The sequence below is a fragment of the Phyllopteryx taeniolatus genome, chromosome 1 (genome assembly GCF_024500385.1).
Source record: "Phyllopteryx taeniolatus isolate TA_2022b chromosome 1, UOR_Ptae_1.2, whole genome shotgun sequence".
NCBI lineage: Eukaryota > Metazoa > Chordata > Actinopteri > Syngnathiformes > Syngnathidae > Phyllopteryx > Phyllopteryx taeniolatus.
The window spans coordinates 27,065,984-27,088,073 of record NC_084502.1 but is presented as its reverse complement, the minus strand read 5'-3'; the positions used below and the strand labels follow the sequence as shown (position 1 = coordinate 27,088,073).

The 22,090-nt window shown below is 41.9% G+C and overlaps 2 protein-coding genes across 7 annotated transcripts; one reads left to right on the top strand and one right to left on the bottom strand.

Annotated features, from left to right (window-relative positions):
* Window positions 1-56: 56 nt before the first annotated feature.
* Window positions 57-13,112, bottom strand: ankrd10a (ankyrin repeat domain 10a). Of its 3 annotated transcripts, none has more exons than XM_061784605.1 (6): window positions 12,801-13,112; window positions 11,278-11,430; window positions 7,286-7,377; window positions 4,577-4,791; window positions 4,433-4,489; window positions 57-1,273 (listed from the first exon to the last, which is right to left on the bottom strand). In XM_061784605.1, exons 1-6 carry the CDS (start codon window positions 12,984-12,986, stop codon window positions 924-926), a joined length of 1,053 nt encoding a protein of 350 aa, XP_061640589.1. In that variant the 5' UTR covers window positions 12,987-13,112; the 3' UTR covers window positions 57-923. The 3 variants fall into 3 exon arrangements, with proteins under 3 accessions (XP_061640589.1, XP_061640597.1, XP_061640605.1); XM_061784613.1 differs by having other exon boundaries at window positions 57-1,270; XM_061784621.1 differs by lacking the exon at window positions 4,433-4,489 and having other exon boundaries at window positions 57-1,270.
* On the top strand, window positions 3,454-22,090 carry hsf2bp (heat shock transcription factor 2 binding protein). 4 transcript variants are annotated; one of them, XM_061784635.1, is made up of 10 exons: window positions 13,116-13,247; window positions 13,332-13,450; window positions 13,905-14,040; window positions 16,307-16,410; window positions 17,669-17,818; window positions 19,464-19,608; window positions 19,703-19,820; window positions 20,566-20,669; window positions 21,297-21,496; window positions 21,836-22,090. In XM_061784635.1, the coding sequence occupies exons 2-10, from the start codon at window positions 13,400-13,402 to the stop codon at window positions 21,854-21,856; spliced, it is 1,029 nt and encodes a 342-aa protein (XP_061640619.1). In that variant the 5' UTR covers window positions 13,116-13,247; window positions 13,332-13,399; the 3' UTR covers window positions 21,857-22,090. The 4 variants fall into 4 exon arrangements, with proteins under 4 accessions (XP_061640626.1, XP_061640649.1, XP_061640619.1 ...); XM_061784642.1 differs by lacking the exons at window positions 13,116-13,247; window positions 13,332-13,450 and adding an exon at window positions 3,454-3,590; XM_061784665.1 differs by lacking the exons at window positions 13,116-13,247; window positions 13,332-13,450 and adding an exon at window positions 12,884-13,011.

Below are 22,090 nucleotides of genomic sequence, written 5' to 3'. Positions count from 1 at the left end.
ACCTGATTTTACAATCAGTAATTACTTGGATAGACCTGTACAATCTGATGAGATTCATTGGAAAAACTTTCAAAGATTTTTTATTTAAAGTTTTGATTGAGATGGTGAGAATGTTGAGGGAAGCACGTAAAAAGCTAAATACTTAACTCTGCGTATCACAAAACATAACCAAAGAATACAATGCGTGTCCTGCTGGGGTCAGACGAACAATAGTTTTCTCAGTCCAACATCAAACATGAGAGGAATTTAAATACAGTAGCACCAATCCCATCACATACCCCTTCTGCTTGCAGCGCCAAATGAAGTAGCTGGTGAGTGTACTTCAAGTAACATCAGGATGCAGCCAGTACATATTACAAAACTAACCCTGACAAAGTGATTTGTTGCAGTGCACGACTCTTTTACAAAATTGCAGAATGTTTAATAGAAAAGGAGGCAATTTCTGCTCGGTATCTTATAGCAGTGATTCCCAACCACGGTGCCATGAGAGATTATGTGTGCTGCAGAAAATTCACTTCATTTGGTCTGAAAATTATTCAGTACAAATGAGGCATTTTGGTAATTTATCTTTGCCAGCGATGTTTAGTGACAGAACAATTCAGTTCGATGGCTGAAGGCATGATTAACCTGTCACTCATACAAAAAAGATTTCACACAATTGTGACAATATCAGCCTTAAACACATTTTTTGTGACGTTTTTGTTTGGTGGTACACTGTAGAATTTTTCTAATGTAAGCTATTAACCTTTGTACAAAGGTTGGGAAACACTGTTTTATACAAACAGGAGTCAGATGCAGAGCACATTCCCAAAATGTGTCCCAAAAAAAGTGATATCCCTATCATGAACCAATTTTGTGTGACAATTTTGGGAGATGAGATTTAATCTTTGAAGGGAAAAAAACAAAAACACAAGGCTTTAGGCTTATGAGTCCTGGCACCAATGCATGGCACCGTCCACATTTTGAAAGGACTTGTGAGCAATGTGGCCTCTGTCAGACAGCTCCTCTGCTGTGTCCCCAAAGCCATGATAATGTCCATAATGCAGGAATTCGCCGCAATCCGCTCCCAACAGGCTCTGCAACGCCGGCCGATGGGACACACAGCCGTTGGGACTTTCTGTCATATGCAGTGAGCCGCACATGTCAGCTGAGTTGGGCTGACTGGGTGGCGAATCTCCTCGCTGCCAAGACAGCCATGTGGGAATGGTTTTCATCGGGTCATCATCGTGGTCAACAGGAGAAGGTGGATGAACGCTGTCAGCGGCAACATCTGCTAGGGGGGGGGAGAGGAGGTTTGAATGTGAAGAATGTGACCTAAATTATAATTATAGTATCCGTGATGTCACTGTGGTAATTCATACAACAGATTAGCTTTTTTTTTCACTTAGTCAATTGCTGAGTTAATTGATAGAAGATCATCATTATAGTGGATCATGAGATACGAGTCACTTGACTAAGGACTATTTATTTACTTTTATTTCAAACACCAGATAAACAAACAATAACACATGCTCCTCTTCCAACTTCGGCTTCAGTTAAACAACAACAAAATCATAAGTCACAGCCTGGTCGAGTATCCTTATTTCCTCTTATTAAAGTCTGCTATCTTAATGCGAACAAATAATAATAATGGGAAACCCCATACATGGCCAAACGAATAGCATCAGTGTTTCAGTGTTATAAGCCTTTAAGCAACAGATATTTGAACACTAATACAAGAGCAACACGTTAACAGAATATGACAAAATTCACTGGTATACTTTATCCTCTGCAAAGAACACCTAATGTCACTGTGTCTTACTGAGATGAGACCATCTTCATGTACAGCAGGGCTGTCAAATTCACGGTGGGCCAAAATAAAAAATTGGGACAACGTCATGGGCCAAACTCAATATTTAATGAAAAATCACTGTGATATGCATGTTTCCCTTCTCTCCAGAAATGTAGCTTTAAAGTTTATCATATGACAACAAACTTAAATTTTGCTTAAACACTGAATCTGGAATAAACTTTAATATTATAAACACGAGAAATCAAAATTTGCGATAAAAGACATCAGTGGTATTTGTTATTTTGTATTTAAATTGATAACATGAATTCTTCTGTCTCTCCATCTTTTATTTATCTATCTCCAACTACCTCTTTTTTATGTAAATCTTTTTTCAAAGGCCAACAACAAAACAACCCCCAAAAATAAGAATGTCCTTCAATTAAAAGCCAAACTTCAAACTATTAACAGTCCCTGCCTAGGAGTTGATAAAGGGCATTAAAAAAAACATTAATTCAATTATGTTATATTCTTTGTTACAGCCACGTTGCTCTGCACACGACAAACAGGTCTGTCTTTTACTTTAGTGAACAGACAATCTGCCTCCCTCCTGTCTTGGAAGTTAACCGTTTCCCATCTTTTGTTTGGCCATTTTTGGGAAGGGGAAGTGTAAATTTGCTCGAGGAGACTGGTAGCATAGTTGCTAACGACTGCAACAGAAAGGAAAGTGGGGCTTGCCGGTCTAGACTGATGGGCCAACACACTAGCAAAGCATTCTGGGATTTGTAATATTAGTGGCGCATGTGCTATATACTGGCGGGCCAGGTCTAATACACATTTAATATGGTCTTGCGGGCCAAATATAATTACATCGTGGGCTAAATTTGGCCCCCGGGCCAGAGCTTGGCATATATGATGTACAGTATGGCCGTATGTCTATTATACTGCCCCCAGGTGGCCAAAGAGCACACCAGAAGGAGCAGCGCTATGTGATAAATGTGATTTAATTTCTTTACATATTTATGTCATTACTGCATGTTTCTAATTACAATATTATATGGTACTATTTTCCTTAAAAAAACACATTACAAACCTTTTTGTTGTTTTTTTGGGAGGCTAAAAGGGATGGCATTTCCATTCACCCCAGTGGGGAAAGATTATGAGTGTTTTGAGACACCAGCATGGTCACAGAATGAATTAAGCCCATATTTCAAGGCACCGTTGAAAACAGTGGAGGAATACGGACCGAGCCGGACCGCAAATAACAAAAATCCGTGGATAATTAATACCCATGATAACTGCATTGAAAAACAAACAAACCAAAAAAAACTATTATATACACATATACATAAGTACAGCGGCTGAATTCACATTTTTCTCACTAAATTTACTTCCAAAGGTGCTATTGACCTGAAGATTTCACCAGATGTTGGGAACAACCCAAGTAATCCATACATACAAAGAATGTAGAGCAAATAAACTCAGAAATTAAGTTGTGTGTAAAAATGTGAAATGACCGAGGGAAAAAGAAAAAGAAAGGGAGGTGCAAAAAGGCATGGAACGCCAAGACAACACCTGAAATCTATCAATAATCAAACGGCAATCCAGCCCCTTGTCAGTGCAAATGAATACCAGCTGGTTCAGTCCTAATTGATGGCCTACAAAATGGTCTCATTGCCAAAGTGTGAGTCAAGACACATCTCATGATGGGTAAGAGCAAAGAGCTGTATCAAGACCATCGCAAAACATAACGATGGCATTGGTTACAGGCGCATATCCAAGCTTCTCAATGTTCCGGTGAGCACGGTTGGGGCCATAATACGTAAGTGGAAAGTAGGCTTTACACGATCAGGATTTTTGGGGCCGATCAGCATGTTTAAAAAAAACTGATCTCCGATCACAAGATGGAGGAATGTGTCTATTTAAATGACTTGTTCATTTACTGTATATACTTGTTCTTCATTGCTCAAAAAATTACTATTATAACTTTGTTCCTCTATTTATGCCAGTGAGGCATAGTGACAGACTGAACAAATGAATGGCCTTCTATTAGATGGCAGGAAGTAAAAACAGTAATTAATGTCTCCACTTTTTGTGACATTTTTGTTTGTTGGTGTGCTGTGCCCTTTTTCAATTGTAAAATATGTTCCTTGGCTCCATAAAGGTTTGAAATCACTGCTCTAGTACGATCGTGTATTCTAATCAGTCAAACAACATTATAACATGACAGAAATAATGGGTGCTAACTTACTGTACTTAACTTTTTAATTAAATCACCCACACCGAAATTACTTTTCAGCCGTTGTACATTGTGTGTGTGTGTGTGCGTGCGCGCGCGCATGTACGCACACGTACACTGAACAAAAATATAAACTCGTTTTTGCTCCTGTTTTTCATGAGGTGGACTCAAAGATCTAAAACTTATTCTACATGCGCAAAAGGCCATTTCCCTCAAATATTGTTCATAAATCTGTGTTAGGGAGCATTTCTCCTTTTTGTCGCGATAATCCCTCCCACCTCACAGGTATGCGTGTGTCCACTATTTACTTTTTGGTGACATTTCGTTTGGTGGTGTGCCATGATATTTATCGAATGTAAAATGTGCAAGCACTGACCTAGTCTGCATCACACACTAAGACATGCATTGGCTTGTGGTCAACTCACTTCCACAGATGGAATCCATGCTATTAAGTGCAGAATGCTGCATCTGCAGAAACGTATCTGCAAAGCAACAGGTACCATCCACATTTAGAGGGCAATTAATGGTCCAGCGACCCTGCTAATGAATGTAAAAGGAGTCAATGTTACCTCTCCTTGCCTTCTTCATTTGACCATTTTCAAAAGCAGACTGCAGCCTCTTTCTACAGAGCAGACCAGGAGCGATCCCGTTCTTTCCCTCGTTGCTCTGGAGCCCACTGAATTGCAGCAGGTGCTCCTGCAAGTTGGAGATGAGATGGAGGCAGTCGTGGAATCCGTGAGTGCGCGCGAGGTCAGCTGCAGTCTGCCCGCTGGTGTTCCTTAAACTGCACAATGATGAAGACAAGCGAGTAGAAAGCAATGCATGCCACACATTCATGGTAATTCTTGACTGTGTAAAAGAGTTAACAGTAGTTTCACACACAGCTCTGGGAAAAATTACCACCAGATTTTCCCTTAAATCAGCATATCTACATGTAATGGTGCAAATTTGTCTTTGTGAAGGATGCATGAAACAAGCAAAGTACAGAGTTGCCCTGGGAAAAAAACCCTGCTTCCCCAACTCTGAAGTTTTTTTCCAGCAAGTGTGGATAGACTAGAGGACCTACAGTGGTACCTTGACTTACAAGTGCCTCAACTTGGCTTTTTCAAGTTATCAGTTGTCGTTTGGTTAAAAAAATATATATATTTATTACGAGTGAGCTATATAGATATAACGCGCCCAAATGAAGTAAAAAAAAATAAATAAAAAAATAGGAAAGCAAGGGTCGCGCCATACCCTTTCAGTCTTTTTATTAACGTGCTATACATTCAAACAAACAAATATAAAATGAAACCACTTGCAAGCCGCATGGTAAATTTAACCATTATGTAAATGGCCTAGAGAAGCTAGAAACAGAGATCCCAACTCACTCACTAGGCTACACCTTTTAAAGGTGTACGTCAACACACAGACGCTACATTGTGTATAGGGGTGGGTGACAGCGAGAGACAGACTTTGGGCTTTATTATACTTTATAAATCCAGTTTCACATTCTTATGCTTTATGATTTTGAATTTAGACTTTACTATAAAGTGCAATTATTGTTCCTTAAAAACGTAGCAAAAAAAATCTCTAAGGGGTGTAGCGGATTAATTTAATTTCAATGGGGAAAATTGATTTGATATGAATAAAGTGGTCACAGAACTCAAACTCTTAAGTCAAGGTACAATGACAAAAAGTATGCGAACCCTCTGGAATTTATTACATTTCTGCAAAAATTGGTCATAAAAGGTCATCTGAGCTTTATTTAAATCACAAGGATAAGCAGAGTCTGCCGAAACCAATACCCCACAAACAATTCTGTTTTCATATCTTCATAGAGCATAATGTAAAGATTCACAGGACAGGGAGGACAAAGTAAGCAAACCCTTGGATTTAATAACTGGTTAACCTTCCTTTGGCAGCAATGACCTCAATCAAACATTTCCTTTAGTTGCTGATCAGATGTGCACAACAATCAGGATGAATTTTGGACCATTCCTCTTTACAAAACTGTTGCACTTCAAGATTTGTGGGATGTCTGGTGTGAAAAACTCTCTTGAGGTCATCTCAATCAGGTTGAGGTCAGGACTTTGACTGGGCCACTCCAGAACGTGTATTTTCTTCTTCTGAAGCCATTGTGTTGTTAAATTGCTTCTGTGTTTTAGATCATTGTCCTCTTGCAACACCCATTGTGTTTTGGCTATACCATGATGCTCCCTCTACCATGCTTCACAGATTGGATAAGGTTTTTAGGTTGGTGTGGTGTGCCTTTTTTTTTTTCTCCACACCTGGCATTGTGTTCCTGCCAAACAATTCAACTTTGGTTTCGTCTGTACAGAATATTTTGCCAGTCGTGCTGTGGAACATCCAAATCCTCTTGAGCAAACTTCATACGTGCAGCAATGTTTTTTTTTTCTCTTTTTTTTTAAGACAGCAACAGCTTCCTCCTTGGTGTTTTCCCATGAATCCCATTCTTGTTTAATGTTTTACATATGATACATTTTTCAACAGATGTTGGCATGTGCCAGTGATTTCTGTAGTTTTTTTTTTTTTTTATAAACTCATTGAGCATCCTGTGCTGTCCTCTTGCAGTCATCTTTACAGCATGGCCACTTCTTGGAAGAGAAGCAATAGTGCTAAACTTTCTCCATTTATAAACATTTTGTCTAACCCTGCTTATGAACATCAAGACCTTTAAAATACTTTTGTAACCCTTTCCATCTTTATAAAAGTTTATATATAAAGCCCTGACCTCAACCCGATTGGCATCACCTCAAAATAACTTGACACCAGACAATCCACGAATCTTAATGAACTGCAACAGTTTTTCAAAGTTCATCCTGATCGTCTGCTCTGCAACTACAGGAAACGGTTAAAGTTTGTTGAGGTTATTGCTGCCGAAGGAGGGTCAACTAACTAGCTATTAAATCCAATGGTTTATTTACTTTATCCTCCCTGTCCTGTGAATGTTTACGTTATTTAAAAATAAATATATGACAACTAGTAATTGTTTGTCATAAATTTAAGCAGACTGTTTGTTCTTTTGATTTAGCTGAAGATCAGACTACATTTTATGGCCAATTGATGCAGAAATTTGAAAAACTCCAAAGAGTTCATATACTTTTTCCGCCCACTTTACCCCTGCATTTGCATTATTTCCTATGGAAACTCTAATTCTCAATTAAAACCTTAGAGAGGCCGAAAAGCGTCCCAGAATAGATTGTGGAACCTTTAAGGTTCCACAGTCTATGAAAAGTTTATCTGCGGTAGTCCTGAGTTCTCAACGGGATACTTACTGTAGTTTAGCGCCCGCTATCAGCAGCACTTGGATGCACTCCATGGAAGCTGCCCTGGCAGCCTTGTGGATGGGGGCCTCACCTACAAAGTCCTGAAAACACAGGGGGGCAAACTATAGATACAATCTGAATTCCCTTCAGAAATTGCATGTGAATACTGAGAGATGTGGTTGTTGAGCTGAAGTGCTAGAGAAGAAAAAAGAAAAAAAACACAGTTGATATAAGAGCAAGAACATGCTACATCATTGATTTTCTGTTCTTGTGGCATGCGTGTCTCTGTAGTCACAAAAGGTTTTAACTTACAGTAGCATTGATGTTGATACCGCTATGTCTCAACATTAAAGGTCACATATTTTAACAGACCAACCTTTTCTTGTATTTGGGATGTTATAGTGGGTCAATGGTGCCTCGGTAAATGTGAAATATGAAATAAAATCATCCAAGCGGTCCTGAGTCACAGACGCTTTTCTGCCGAGAGGCCTGAAGTCAGGTCGTTCAACTCCTCGAGCTTATCTACGTCACTAGCGAAGATCTCCACCTACCTCTCCGCTCCCGAGCCAGCACTGTCAACATAACAAACGTGTGCTCTCACGACAGGGTCTTGTAAACGGAGGCAACCAATCAAAAGAAAGGGGGCAGTCTTAGCCAAATTTGGACAAAGCGGATAAAGAACTGGGTCAAACAGAAGTAGCTGTCGGGCCTTTTCTGGACACTCGTATGACAAAACCTCAGGTGTTTTTTGTTTAAATGAAATTGACACTTTTATACTGAGTCCTTGTTAGAGAGTCACTCTATGGAGGTCTAAATAACCAAAATATGGGACAATAAATATTTTGACACAGTGAAATACTTACATTTGTATTAGAAGTAGCCATAGTAGTAATGAGGCAACCTGTTTAAGCATTTATTTGATATCCAGCTTAAAGTCCATGTACGAGTAAGCTCTTTGTCCTCACTATTATTAGTAATGGTTAGAGCACTACTAGAATGACGAGTAGAACAGCTGGTAATGCTGGTAATGTTCTTTCCATCAATGCATGACATTTCTGCACACTTGTAGAATGACAAGGGCGCACAAGCAGAATGACTGTCTTAATCAGGTTTTTTCCACTACTGTATGACATTTCTGCACTAGTAAAACGAGTCAGAACTGTGCACTAGTTAATCTGTGTTTTACTAGTGAAGCGCTACATGTTAACTAGTATAATTATATAATGTCACACTGGTAGTTAAAGTAGAATGCAGTTATCAATTAGTGCAGGTTTTCCTGTAGCTGTCCTCGTATGCTGACGTTATCTTACTAGGGAGGACAAAGAGTATATTTGTTAGTACATGGACCTTAAGATGAATATCCATCCATCCATTTTCTGAGCCGCTTCTCCTCACTTGGGTCGCGGGCATGGTGGAGCCTATCCCAGCTATCATCGGGCAGGAGGCGGGGTACACCCTGAACTGGTTGCCAGCCAATCGCAGGGCACATACAAACAAACAACCATTCACACTTACGGGCAATTTAGAGTCTCCAATTCATGCATGTTTTTGGGATGTGGGAGGAAACCGGAGTGCCCGAAGAAAACCCACGCAGGCACGGGGAGAACATGCAAACTCCACACAGGTGGGGCCGGGGATTGAACCCTGGTCCTCAGCACTGTGAGGCAGACTCTCTAACCAGTCGGCCATCATGCATGCATGCATGTATGTATGCATCTATCTATCTCTCTCCATTGTCTTCCGCTTATCTGAGGTTGGGTCGCGGGGGCAGCAGCCTCAGCAGGGAAGCCCAGACTTCCTTCTCCCCAGCCACTTCCTCTCGCTCATCTGAGGGGATCCCGAGGCATTCCCAGGCAAGCCAAGAGACGTAGTCTCGCCAGTATATCCTGGGTCGTACCAGGGGTCTCCTCCTGGTGGGACGTGCCCGGAACACCTCACCAGGGAGGTGTCCAGGAGGCATCCTAAATAGATGCCGAGCCACCTCATCTGGCTCCTCTCAATGCGGAGGAGCAGCGGCTCTACTCTGAGCCCCTCCCGGATGACCGAGCTTTTCACCTTATCTCTAAGTGAGAGCCCGGACACCCTGTGGAGGAAACTCATTTCGGTTGCTTGTATCCGGGATCTTGTTCTTTCGGTCACGACCCAGAGCTTGTGACCATAGGTGAGGGTATGAATCGAGAGCTTCGCCTTTCGGCTTAGCTCCTTCTTCACCACAACGGACCGATACAAAGTCTGCAGATGCTGCAGCGATCCGCCTGTCGATCTCCCGTTCCATTCTTCCCCCACTCGTAAACAAGACCCCAAGATATTTGAAGTCCCCCACTTGGGGAAGGATCTCATCCCCGACCTGGAGAGGGCACTCCACCCTTTTCGGACTAAGGACCATGGTCTCAGATTTAGAGGTGCTGAATCTCATCCCAGCCTCTTCACACACAGCTGTGAACTGCTCCAGTGAGATCACAGCCTGATAAAGCCAACAGAACCACATCATCTGCAAAAAGCAGAGATGCAATACTGAGGCCACCAAACCGGACCCCCTCTACACCTCGGCTGTGGCTAGAAATTCTGTCCATAAAAGTTATGAACAGAATCAGTGACGAAGGGCAGCCTTGGCGGAGTCCAACCCTCACTGGAAACTAGTCCGACTGACTGCCGGCAATGTGGACCAAACTCTGACACCGGTCGTACAGGGACCGACCAGTTCGTATCAGGTGGTTCGGAACCCCATACTCCCGAAACACCCCCCACAGGACTCCACGAAGGACACAGTCAAACGCCTTCTCCAAGTCCACAAAACACATGTAGACTTGTTGGGTGAACTCCCATGCACCATCGAGGACCCTGCTGAGGGTGAAGAGCTGGTTCACTGTTCCACGGCCAGGACAAAAACCACATTGCTCCTCCTGAATCTGAGATTCGACTTCCCGACAGACCCTCCTCTCCAGCACCCCTGAATAGACCTTAACAGGGAGGCTGAGGAGCGTGATCCCCCTGTAGTTGGCACACACCCTCCGGTCCCCCTTCTTAAAAAGGGGACCACCATCCCAGTCTGCCAATCCAGAGGCACTGTCCACGCGATGTTGCAGAGGCGTGTTAACCAGGACAGCCCCACAACATCGAGAGCCTTGAGGAACTCCGGGCGAATCTCATCCACCCCCGGGGCCTTGCCACCGAGGAGCTTTTTAACTACCTCAGTGACCTCAAACCCAGAGATAGGAGAGCCCGCCTCAGAGACCCCAGACTCTGCTACCTCATGGGAAGACGTGTCGGTGCAATTGAGGAGGTCTTCGAAGTATTCTCCCCACCAATTCACAACGAGTCGAGGACAGCAGCGCCCCATCCCCACTATACACAGTGTTGATGGTGCACTGCTTCCCCCTCCTGAGATGCCGGATGGTGGACCAGAATTTCCTCAAAGCCGTCCAGAAGTCATTCTCCATGGCCTCACCAAACTCCTCCCACGCCAGGGTTTTTGCCTCAGCGACCCCCAAAGCCGCATTCCGCTTGGCCAGCCGGTACCCATCAGCTGCCTCAGGAGTCCCACAGTCCAAAAAGGCCTGATAGGTCTCCTTCTTCAGCTTGACGGCATCCCTCCACCAACGGGTTCAGGGATTGAAATAGCGTAATACTTCTTGGACTTCAGCCATATTTCAAGGATCTCGAAAAACTGCCCAAATCGCTTTCCATAAGCAATGTCTTCTCTGCTGACCTAAACACTATCAGAAGCAATGACCTACAGTACATTGACCTAAATGTTTTTTTACATTAAATTGTATTAATTTATTCCCAACAGTAACTTGTACTTGTTCTACTAGTGTGCAGAAATTTAATATAATAGTGGAAAAAAGGTTGCTAGTAAGACAGTTATTCTATTACTGAACTGAATTGTCTTACTAGTGAAGAAGAAGCATGTACTAGTACAGGGATCTTAACGTGATATTGAATGAATGCTCGAATGGCTTTCCATAGAACGTAGTAGTAGTCACATTCACACTGCTGACCTGCCGGTTGACATCTGCACCAGCCTGCGATAGCCACAAAACACAGCGGGGATGCCCGCCAATCGCAGCTGTGTGTGTTGGGGTCTGGTTCAAGCGACTGGACACCGTATTCACGTCGCAACCCATCTCCACCAGGCGTATGACACACTCCAACTGCATGTAATCAGGAAAACATTCAAATGAAACAGCTGCAAAATGTTTTTGTTAGCATTGGGGGGGTAAATTCATGGGGACACAGAGCAAGGAAAATAATTAGGTTTTCAACAATAGTTGAACTAATTTTGTCTTCTGATTTAAGAACTTATCCATCCATTAGTTGTGTATATCAATACATCCATTTTCTATACCGTTTATCCTCACTAGGGCCGCGGGCGTGCTCGAGCCTATCCCAGCTATCTCTGGGCGAGATTCGGGCTACACCCTCAACTGGTCGCCAGCCAATTGCAGGGCACATATAAACAACCATTGACACTCACATTCACAGCAACTGGCAATTTAGAGTCTTCAATTAACCTACCATGCATGTTTTTGGGATGTGGGAGGAAACCAGGGTACCTGGAGAAAACCCACACAGGGACGGGGAGAACCCACTGCAAATTCAGCTTGTGAAAAATAGAAATTGAGGAATATACCAAATTAATTTAAAATAAAATGTACTTTTTCTATTACATTTATTTTGTTTATTTTGGAAAGGACCTAACCTTCCATCCATCCATCCATTTTCTGAGCCACTTCTCCTCACTAGGGTCGCGGGCGTGCTGGAGCCTATCCCAGCTGTCATCGGGCGGGGTACACCCTGAACTGGTTGCCAGCCAATCACAGGGCACATAGGAACAAACAACCATTCGCACTCACAGTCATGCCTACGGGCAATTTAGAGTCTCCAATTCATGCATGTTTTTGGGATGTGGGAGGAAACCGGAGTACCCGGAGAAAACACAGGCACGGGGAGAACATGCAAACTCCACACAGGCGGGGCCGGGGATTGAACCCGGGTCCTCAGAACTGTGAGGCTGACGCTCTAACCAGTCATCCACCAGTCATATTTGTAATTTGACTTTGACAAAAGCTTGTATGTTTGTATGTATAATTATGTATGTATCGTTTGTATGTTTCTTGTGCACCTGTTCAATAAAAACAAACTCAAAAAACGTGGCGCACCCTTCCTGTTTTGGCGCCTAAAGTTACTATTGGTTCTGCCGGGCACCTTCGCAACCAATCAAGGATTTACAGACTTTTTTTTTTTTTACGTTTTCCACCGGACAACTTTATTGTACACTGTTGTATTACCAGTCGCGTTCGACGTTAAAATAAACTCTCCACTTAGTACCAATCATGTTATATCACTACTGTTTTCCCGTAAACTATAAACACATAACAGTAGTGGAAAAACAAAAAAGCCGACAGTAAATGTGAACACAATACTTTTACTCGTAGTATCATGCCTAACTGCGTGTATTAAAAAAAAAAAACCCACACAAACACATGACTGTGGTTCTATGGACTTTGAAGCTAATCCGCACCTGTCCACAGTGAGCAGCCCAGTGAATGGGGGTCCAACCGTAGCAGGAGTCCTCGGCTGTGAGATGAGTGTGATGCTGGTACAGTGACAGCAAAGCTCCAACATCACCATCACGACAAGCGCGGTGGATAGGGAACATGCTCGTGAACGCCTCATCTTTGCTGGAAAAGTCTCGTTCTCGAGACATGAGTGAAGTCTGAAAACTCTTCGAGGTGTTTCCTGGTCACACGGAGCCGTCTACACACGTTTCACATTAATTCAAACACAAAGGAAGTCGAGATAAGCTTCTCGACGCAGCTGGAAATGAGCAAAACCCGGAGTGGATTCTTTTGCAGTCCGGGTTACCGATAGTCCGTGAAAGTCAGTTGGAGGGAAATCCCGGGAGTGAGGGCGTTATGTTTAAATTCAAGTTAATGCGAATCTTTAATTATGTATCCGTTGTGGTAAGGTACGATAATTTTTGGCCGTGTATTAATTTGTTTTTAAATAATAAACAAGTATTTGCTCATGTTGTCCTGCCTTTACTTTACAGGCATGTTTAAGTTAGTAATAACGACAGAATACTGTATAGGAGAGAACGTGAACCTAGCATAGCATAGCATGTCTTCGTCATATGGCGGGCCACAGCTTCCCCTATGTGATGGAGCTAAGGTAAATCAAATGTCAACTACATTTGGCGTTTTGTCTGAAAATACTCTCCTGGAATTTTAACCATATGCAGTGACTTGTTGGTATTGTTGGTTTTTGCTGGTGCTTCTGCATTTGGTAGGCTATCTTAAATTGTGGACCTGGAAATGGTAACTATGTCATGGATCAGGCCATGTGTGATTGAAGAAGTCAGCATTATTTTATTTATTTTTTATTATTATTATTAAGTGCTGATAAATTCAGTATGCTTGAGCTGGCTGAGGAGAATGTTGGTGGTAATGTACTGTACCTCTACAGTATATGTTACCCTGTTTGGCTAGAGCACCGGAACACTTGTAAATTCCCAGGTTTAGTTAAAAAGACTATTATAAGTGTACCAAACGTCTTGTCCAGTGAACGTATTTATGTTTGACAAGTTTTTATGACTTCCCCCAATGTCTGTCTATCTTCTCATCAGGATGGTTTTGTTCGAGTGAGGAAGTCAGACCTGGAAAAGTTGACCACAGAGGTCATGCAGTTAAGGGAGTTCCTGCCCAGAGTTGTGAACAGTGATTTGATTGACATGCTACATAAAACTAGAGTAACGCAAACAGGTAAGCTGTAATGCACCTATACTGTATACTTTTTCAATTATGCATCCATTTTCTGTACCGCTTATCCTCGCAAGGACGAAACAACAGATTACTGAAAAGAGATGAGCCTTGTGATTGTCAGGTTTTACCCTAAATCACAGGTGTCAAACTGGTGGCACGGGGGCCAGATCTGGCCCACCACGTCCTTTTATGTGGCGCAATGGAGTGTGCATCGACTTTGTGTTTCTTGCTAAAATACCAAAATTGCAAATTGGCTTCACTTTTACAAATATTGAGATATTTGTAAACAGTTTTTACTGGCTTCTGATTTAAAAAGTAATTACCCATTAATTTGTCTATGTAATAATATGAGGCAATCATATGGATTTGCAGCCATAACAGCCCTCCGACTGGAACCGTAACTGCAATGTGGCCCGCGACAAAAAATTAGTTTGACACCCCTGCCCTAAGTCAATTCAGTTACGCTCCATTCATCCATGTGTCCCTGAACTCGAGAGGTGGTGTAGAAGAATTATTCCCAACCAAGGTGCTATGGCACTTTATATCCAATTTCACTTAATTTGTCCATCCATTTTCTTACACTTATCCAAGGTCGGGTCGCGGGGACAGTAGCTTTAGCAGGGAGGCCTTGACTTCCCTCTCCCCAGCCACTTCCTCGAGGTCTTCCGGGGGGGATCCCGAGGCGTTCCCAGGCCAGTCGCGAGATGTAGTCTCTCCAGCGTGTCCTGGGTCGTCCCTGGGGTCTCCTCCCGGTGGGACGTCCCCGGAATACTTCACCAGGGAGGCGTCCAGGAGGCATCCTAATCAGATGCCCAACCCACCTCATCTGGCTCCTTTCAATGTAGAGCAGCAGCGGCTCTACTCTGAGCCCCTCCTGGATGACCGAGCTTCTCACCCTATCTCTAAGGGAGAGCCCGGACACCCTGCGGAGGAAACTCATTTCGGCCGCTTGAAACCGTGATCTTGTTCTTTCGGTCACGACCCACAGCTCGTGACCGTAGGTTTGTGTAGGAACGTAGATCTACCAGTAAATTGAGAGCTTTGCCTTCTGGCTTAGCTCCTTCTTCACCCCAGCGGACCGATACAAACACCGCATCACTGCAGAACTTAATTTGTCTGAAAGTAATTTATTAATTACAAATATATCTTTGTTCATCCATGCCATTGATGTATAGTGACAGACAGAACAATTAAATGCTCTTCCATTATATGGTAGAAGGTACAAGCTGCTGCTGTTCATACAACAGGTCTTGACTCCCTGTGAGTATATCAGCTTTATCTTGAATTAAATAGACCCAGATGTGACACAGTCACTGATGGTGTAGTGGTACACTCGCCTGACTTTGGTGCAGGCAGCGTGGGTTCAGTTCCCACTCAGTGACGGTGTGAATGTGAGTGCGAATGGTTGTCCGTGTCTATATGTGCCCTGCGACTGACTGGCGACCAGTTCAGGGTGTAGTACGCCTTTCGCCCGGAGTCATCTGGGATAGGCTCCAGTGTCCCGCGACCCTAACCAGGATAAGCGGTGTTGAAAATGGATGGATAGATATGACACTCACAATTTATGTGTACATTGAGACATCGTCATTGTTTCAGTATTATTTTTTTGGGTGAGATTTCTGTTTGGTAGTGTGCCATGACATTTTTCTAATGTAACATTGATGCCTTAGCTCAATAAAGGTTGTGTCATGAACGGAACAGAGAATAGGACGCAAAAATGCACCACTCCAAAACAAATGGACAGTTTTAAAAAGAGAGGTTTAATATACGGGCATTGGTCAGTACACAGGCAGGCAATCCAAAAAAGGCAACAGTATCCAAAAACGTGAGGCAAAAAGGCGAGGATGATAATCGGAACAAGGTCTAGTCTTACTGTGAGTCTGTGACGTGGAAACAAGGAATGCTGGAACGTGACGACAAGGTACAACGAACTGGCGACTAGAAAGAATGAGACATGAGGTTAAATGCAAGGGGTAATTAGGGTGAACGAGGCACAGGTGGTGAAGATGCTCTCAGGACCAGGTGTGTATGAGACAGGGCGAAGACAACAACCGGAACACACACCCGTGACAGGTTGATAAACTGATGAGAACAGATGTTTTTGCTTTTATACACCGTATGACAAAGAGCTTTTTATCTCCAAAACCCACATAAAACAGTTTCCTTGATCTTAATTTATTGTGTGAATGCGGAAAGACTGATTTATAAATCAATGTTGATGTGAATTAAAATTACTATTATCATTCTTCCATGTGTCTGTGAATAGTGAAAGAGCACCTTACACAGGAACAGGAGCATTTGCAGCAGGAGTGTCTTCATCTTCAGTCCAGACTGGATGTGTTACAAATTGAATGTCAAAGGGAGCGAGAGGTGAGACCTAGAGGACTGGATCTGGACTAATAATTTGTTACAGTTTTAACAGCAATAACAAGTTCAGCTTAATGAGATCCAAAATGGGAACAACTATTCTGCCTTTCCAAAGATGACAATGCTCAATTATTTATATATATATATATATATATATATTTATAGTGGTTTTAATGTACAGTGGTGTAATTGTATCATAGATGGTTTGTTTTTACAAGCTCTCTGCATGCCGTGCAGTTCTATATACTGCAAAATGTAGCTCACTAAATTGTATGACTTGCACGCATAAAAGACCTAACCTATTTCATTATTATTGTTATCAAGACCGGTAAATATAATTGACTTTATTTGATCTATTTATATCACACGGCACCAGAGTTTTCTGTGAAGTGAACACACATGCATGAAACTGAGTTGCGTGATCCCTTGTTATTTATGTGAGTGACGTGTGACTTGATTTGTGTGTAATCAGACTGATAGAGCCTAATTTAAATATTAATAACCATGAACCTAATTACATACATTTTTATGATGTTTTTTCTAATGGTTTCAGTACACCCAATTGAAACACCACTGTTGGCTTTTTGAAGTAAATTATTTGAATCATATCATTTATTTCAATCCTGGAAGTACAAAATGTGTTATTACAAATACTACTACAAAGTATAGGGAAAATATATATATATATTTTTAATCGTGTCATTTATCTGTGAAGTTATTCATTGTAACCATGAAATTACAGTATGGGCCATCGCAAATACTATTTTAATGTAGTTAGTAAGGAAAATTTAAGCATGGGGAAAAAGAAGCATCAGTTAAAGATGTATCAATAATCAATCTAATCAAATCTGGTCCTCGTAATTATAATTGAGTAATCAGTCGGTGAGCGGTTTCCCACCCCTGCCTTCTTTATACTTTACATGCCAACATTGTGTTCTTACATGGCCTATGCCCCCTCCACAAATGTTCATGGAAATTTAGTAGGGTTTTTTTTGCGTAACCGTAGTCCCACATGCAAGGGTTGACATGAAATTTTAGTTGTGGCTACTGGTTTCCCAGAGTTACTAGCCACTTAACATTATTTACTCGCCTCATTTTACTAGGGGTGGCAGGGTGGATTAAACTTTTTCCCGATCGAAAAACATTCATCAACAGGGTGTGTGGACCTCTACTTACTGTATACAGTATGTTATCAAATCAGTTAATGTGAGAAATGTGTGATTTGGTCAGAGAGTGTTTTGTGTCTATTTTATGTGTGTAGGAGAAATTGCTGTTGCGTGAGCAGCTCTGGCAGAGTGGAGCTGAGTTGCAACAACAGGCTGACTTCTGCTTCAGTCTTGGTTCTGCAGTCTGCAGCCTTCTGTGGAACTGTTCTACGAGGGAGGACATGGTTAAACAATGGCTGGCTGATGTGAGACTTCTATTTGTATATTACTGTGATGTAGTACAGTGAACCCCCGCTATTCACAGGGAATGGAGACAAAACCCTGCCGCAAATAGCAAAAAACCAAAAGTAACTGACATCCACTAAAAGGCGTTTGTAAATGCCTATAGATCCCATGCGTCAAAGCGCTGGTATTCTGTTTGGACTGATTTATTTACTGTGGTCTTTAACAACAGTCAAAAAATAATCAGCAAAGCATCAACACCATACATCTGGCATATACACCATTAGGAACTCATGGTACATAAAAGACTGTATTCAGTAAGTTCAATTATTTAACACAAACAAACCAGTTTTACATGAAACTTACCAATAGTATTACCTAGCAAAAGTCAGAAAATTCCAAGGCACTCCATTTAGAAAACTTAAGCTTTTTTGGTAATGGCTTGGTCATCTTGGAAAATTCAGACAAGTTTTGGCAGGCAAGCCTTCGTCAGGGAGTCAACAGTTTGAAATGGGATAATAATTAATTAAAAGCTTTCACACGATCAATCAGAAGCCTTCACTTGGCAAAACCAGGTTGTGAGTTGTAGTACTATACAATGACCACGAGATATGCCATGCGGCCCCTCTGCGTAGCTTGACGCGCACACGGCAAAAATTGTTGCTGCGCGTAGAATACCGCGGACATCATCTATCGTGATTGGTCCGTTTGGTCACATGCTGTAATGATGTAATCAGCGTTCCTCGCGGTTACCTACGCCGCCGCCTTCTCGATCGATTTTGCAGCATAATTAAACGTATCATCTGGACATCTAGGTCCATTTGTTCTAGCAGACTCTGTTCCACAGTCGCCATTGTTGTTGCTTTGTTCCTTGTTACGGAAAGGAAAGTAAAAAAACGGCTACCGGAAATGGCCACAAAATGCAGAGGAAACTCCACCCTGTGGCGTCCTAGCCGTAGCGACACCGCCGACTTCGGGGAGAACTGCAGCACACTTTCAAAACAGCGCACGTGGGTTGCGTTCGAGTATAAAGGCAAACTTTGTGCGGGATAGCCGCAGTGACGTCAGCGCGGTTGCCGTCCGCTCGAGTAAAAAGAAGCCTTAAGTCTCCCTGACAAACCAAACAAATACGTACATCATGCAAGCAATAACAGATAAAAATAAAAGTAGAGAGCGGAATGTAGCTCAATGTAATTGAATAAAAGTACAATTTCTTCTTAACAGAAATGCTCAAGTAAAAAGTATGTTGCATTAAAACTTGTCTGAAAAGTACAATTTATTTCAAAAATTAAACTTAGTGGAGTAAATTCAGTGCTTCAAGCTTTTACTAGTTGCATCAGGTGAGAAGCAACTACCAACTATCGGGTTCACTTTGACTGTTATCTCAAACGCAGATGAAAACACACCATCAATGAATTAAACCGAATAACAAAAACACCAAGATTCCACAAGATGGCGCCACATAAATACATTTATTGATATAGGGTCAGCATAAAAACGGCATACAAGTGAATTTTTTGTGAACAATAGAGGATAGGCTCCCTACAAAAAAAAAGAATTGAATGGGCAAATTTGCTAATACAGCCGCAAATGTGCAAGGGTTCACTGCACTGAATAAAGTACCTACCATATATTATTTCCACTGTGTGTTCAATACTTGTGGAGTAGGGAACCCTGCCGGCCTTTCTCGCGGTGGCCACGCAGACTCTGAGGAGTTTTGTAAGTACTCTGGATGAAGATGTGAAGAGTCGATATGAGGACTACAACACCCAAGAGTACCAATTTGTTTTGGCACTAACTGGAACCATTACTAGTAAGAAGCAGTAATATACAAGTTGTTGTTCTTTTAAAAGCTCAATTCATGGAACTAAACGTACTGTAGCTGCTCTTTGCTTCCTGTCAATCAGACATAGCGGCTGTAACCTGTGGGCGGGACTTCCTCTCTAGCTCAGCACACAGTCTGTTGGACACGCTGATAAAGTTGTTGGAACTGATGAAGCCTGGTGTATTCCCAAAACTGAAAGTGTACGTATGAAGCCTGCCACAGTGTAATATAATAAAACCGATAGAAATGATCCAGATCGAATGCCAACTAATTTCTATTCAGCAACAAAACTTGCTATAAGTTAGTCCTGGGCATTTTATCGATTTAATTCAGAGTATATTGCTTAGGACGATCCGTGGTTGGTGGGGTATTTTGTGACCCCCTCGCTGACATGCACTACTTGCTCTAACAAAATGGCTGCAAAAAAGGAGGAGCTAGTTGTTTACAAAAACAGTCAGTTTGCCAACTTGGCAACCTTTCCGACTTCTCTCGTGACAAAAAAGGAGCAGGCAACTTTAATTCCTGCTAAGAAACAGACAACGTGAGTGCAATTATTTTCACGTTGTGTATATGAATCTGTGACTTGCCATCAGAGTTCATGACAATTACATAAGTTAGCTAACAAAATGGCTGCAAAAAAGGAGGAGCTAGTTGTTTACAAAAGCAGTCAGTTTGCCAACTTGGCAACCTTTCCGACTTCTCTCGTGACAAAAATGCAACTTTAATTCCTGCTAAGAAACAGATAACATGAGTGCAATTATTTTCACATTTTGTATATGAATCTGTGACCTGCCATCAGAGTTCATGAAAATTGCCTAACTTAGTGTACATATACTTTATAGTTTATTGATGAGTTAATGTACATAAATACAAATCTGAAGAAATGTTTTAACAAGTTGAATGCTTGATTCAGCATTTAAGAAGGCATGTTGTGTTTTGTCACAGATTGATGCTAATGGGTCTTTATAATGCCAGTATCAGTGTGAAGGGTCTGAAGTACATGATTGAGAACCCAGCACTGCTGCCTCTTATTCGGACTCTGCTTGAAGGTAAAATAGTCACAGGAAAGAAAATCTATGCATGTGCACCAAATGCACTACACTATAATGTCACATAGGCTGAATAAAATTGTTCAATTTAAGTTTACAACTTACGCAGCTATAATCACGTTCATACTTTTTTGAGACATTTCCTCACTAGATATGGTTTTTCATATAACATGTAAAGCCACCAGATGACGCTGTCACCTAAATTTGAACTGAACGAATGGCTCCTTTCCTGTTAACAGTATTGTTCTCCATCCATCCATCCATTTCCTATACTGCTTGTCCTCAACTGGAGTCTATCCCAGCCGACTTTAGCCGAGGAGCACAACACATTTTGGTCTGGTTGTCAGTCAATCGGAAGGCACATATAAGCAAACAACCATTCGTGCAGACACATTCACACATATGGACAATTTAGATTCTCAATTAACCTAACATCCATGTTTTTGGAACCTGAGAGGAAGCTGGACAAAACCCACAAAAGCATGGGGAGAACATATTAATTCTGCGCAGCGACTTTCCGATATAGAGTATTCTCATCGAAATTAAAGGAGTGTTCAACATGTGTATATGGAATATTATCTCCCACACCGCGTTGCTTTCATTTCATTATATTTTTCTATGCAACAGACAGATCCTGGGAAGTGTGCCTCCACTGCCTGCGTCTTCTGCAGTCGATACTGCTGGAAGATGTAGCGCAGCCTAGCCTGGGTGCTGCTCTGCTGGATACGGACCTCCAGGCCCATATTCGCGGTTTTACTTCGAGTGTTCAGCCCAGCTTGAGACTGTTAGCTCAGCAGACCTTAGCGGACCTCCAGGTGCTCATGCAGGTAACATGTTCCGAAAAAGGTGTGATTGGGTGCTATTGCTTGCTGGAAATGAGCTAACTTAATTAACTAATTGTAATGATGATTGGGTACAAAAGCATAATTTCGGCAGTAAAATATTAAAATAGTCAAGTTAGGTAGTAATAGTAAATGGTTGTAACATAAGGTTTAAAATGGATTCACATGTTTTACGGTACCATAACAATGTAAGACACTATCAGTAACAGGAGCAGACAATGCAGTAAAAAGTAGCCAGAAATGTTGTAGTCTATAAAGCTGAAAATGATTAATGAGGTTGTCACTGCACATTGCTTGTGAACTCAAATATATTTATGTTTCCAGGTTCAAGGATGCAAACAGTGACATGCCTTTCACTTTTTTTGTTTTCCCCTGTTTTGTCCTTGTTTGGGATGAGTCAACGTACAAAGTATTAACTACAGCAGTTAAATGTGTATACTGTATTTGTGAATAAGAAAGAAAGCCTAGTCTCTCTAAAGAACTGGAATTGTGACTCATTGTTCATTGTATTGTCATTTTGTAAACATCTAAATATATTGGAGAACTGTGCAAAGAAAATTAAAGAGGAACTTCGCCTAC

Coding starts and splice junctions, on each gene's coding strand:
- ankrd10a (XM_061784605.1), bottom strand. CDS start 12,986: ATGTCTCGAGAACGAGACTTTTCCAGCAAAGATGAGGCGTTCACGAGC. Junction 4,490..4,576: donor AATGAAGAAGGCAAGGAGAG/GTAACATTGACT, acceptor GTTGCTTTGCAG/ATACGTTTCTGCAGATGCAG. Junction 1,274..4,432: donor CATGGATTCCATCTGTGGAA/GTGAGTTGACCA, acceptor CCCCCCCCCTAG/CAGATGTTGCCGCTGACAGC.
- hsf2bp (XM_061784635.1), top strand. CDS start 13,400: ATGTCTTCGTCATATGGCGGGCCACAGCTTCCCCTATGTGATGGAGCT. Junction 13,451..13,904: donor CCCTATGTGATGGAGCTAAG/GTAAATCAAATG, acceptor TCTTCTCATCAG/GATGGTTTTGTTCGAGTGAG. Junction 17,819..19,463: donor TTAAACAATGGCTGGCTGAT/GTGAGACTTCTA, acceptor CTTGTGGAGTAG/GGAACCCTGCCGGCCTTTCT.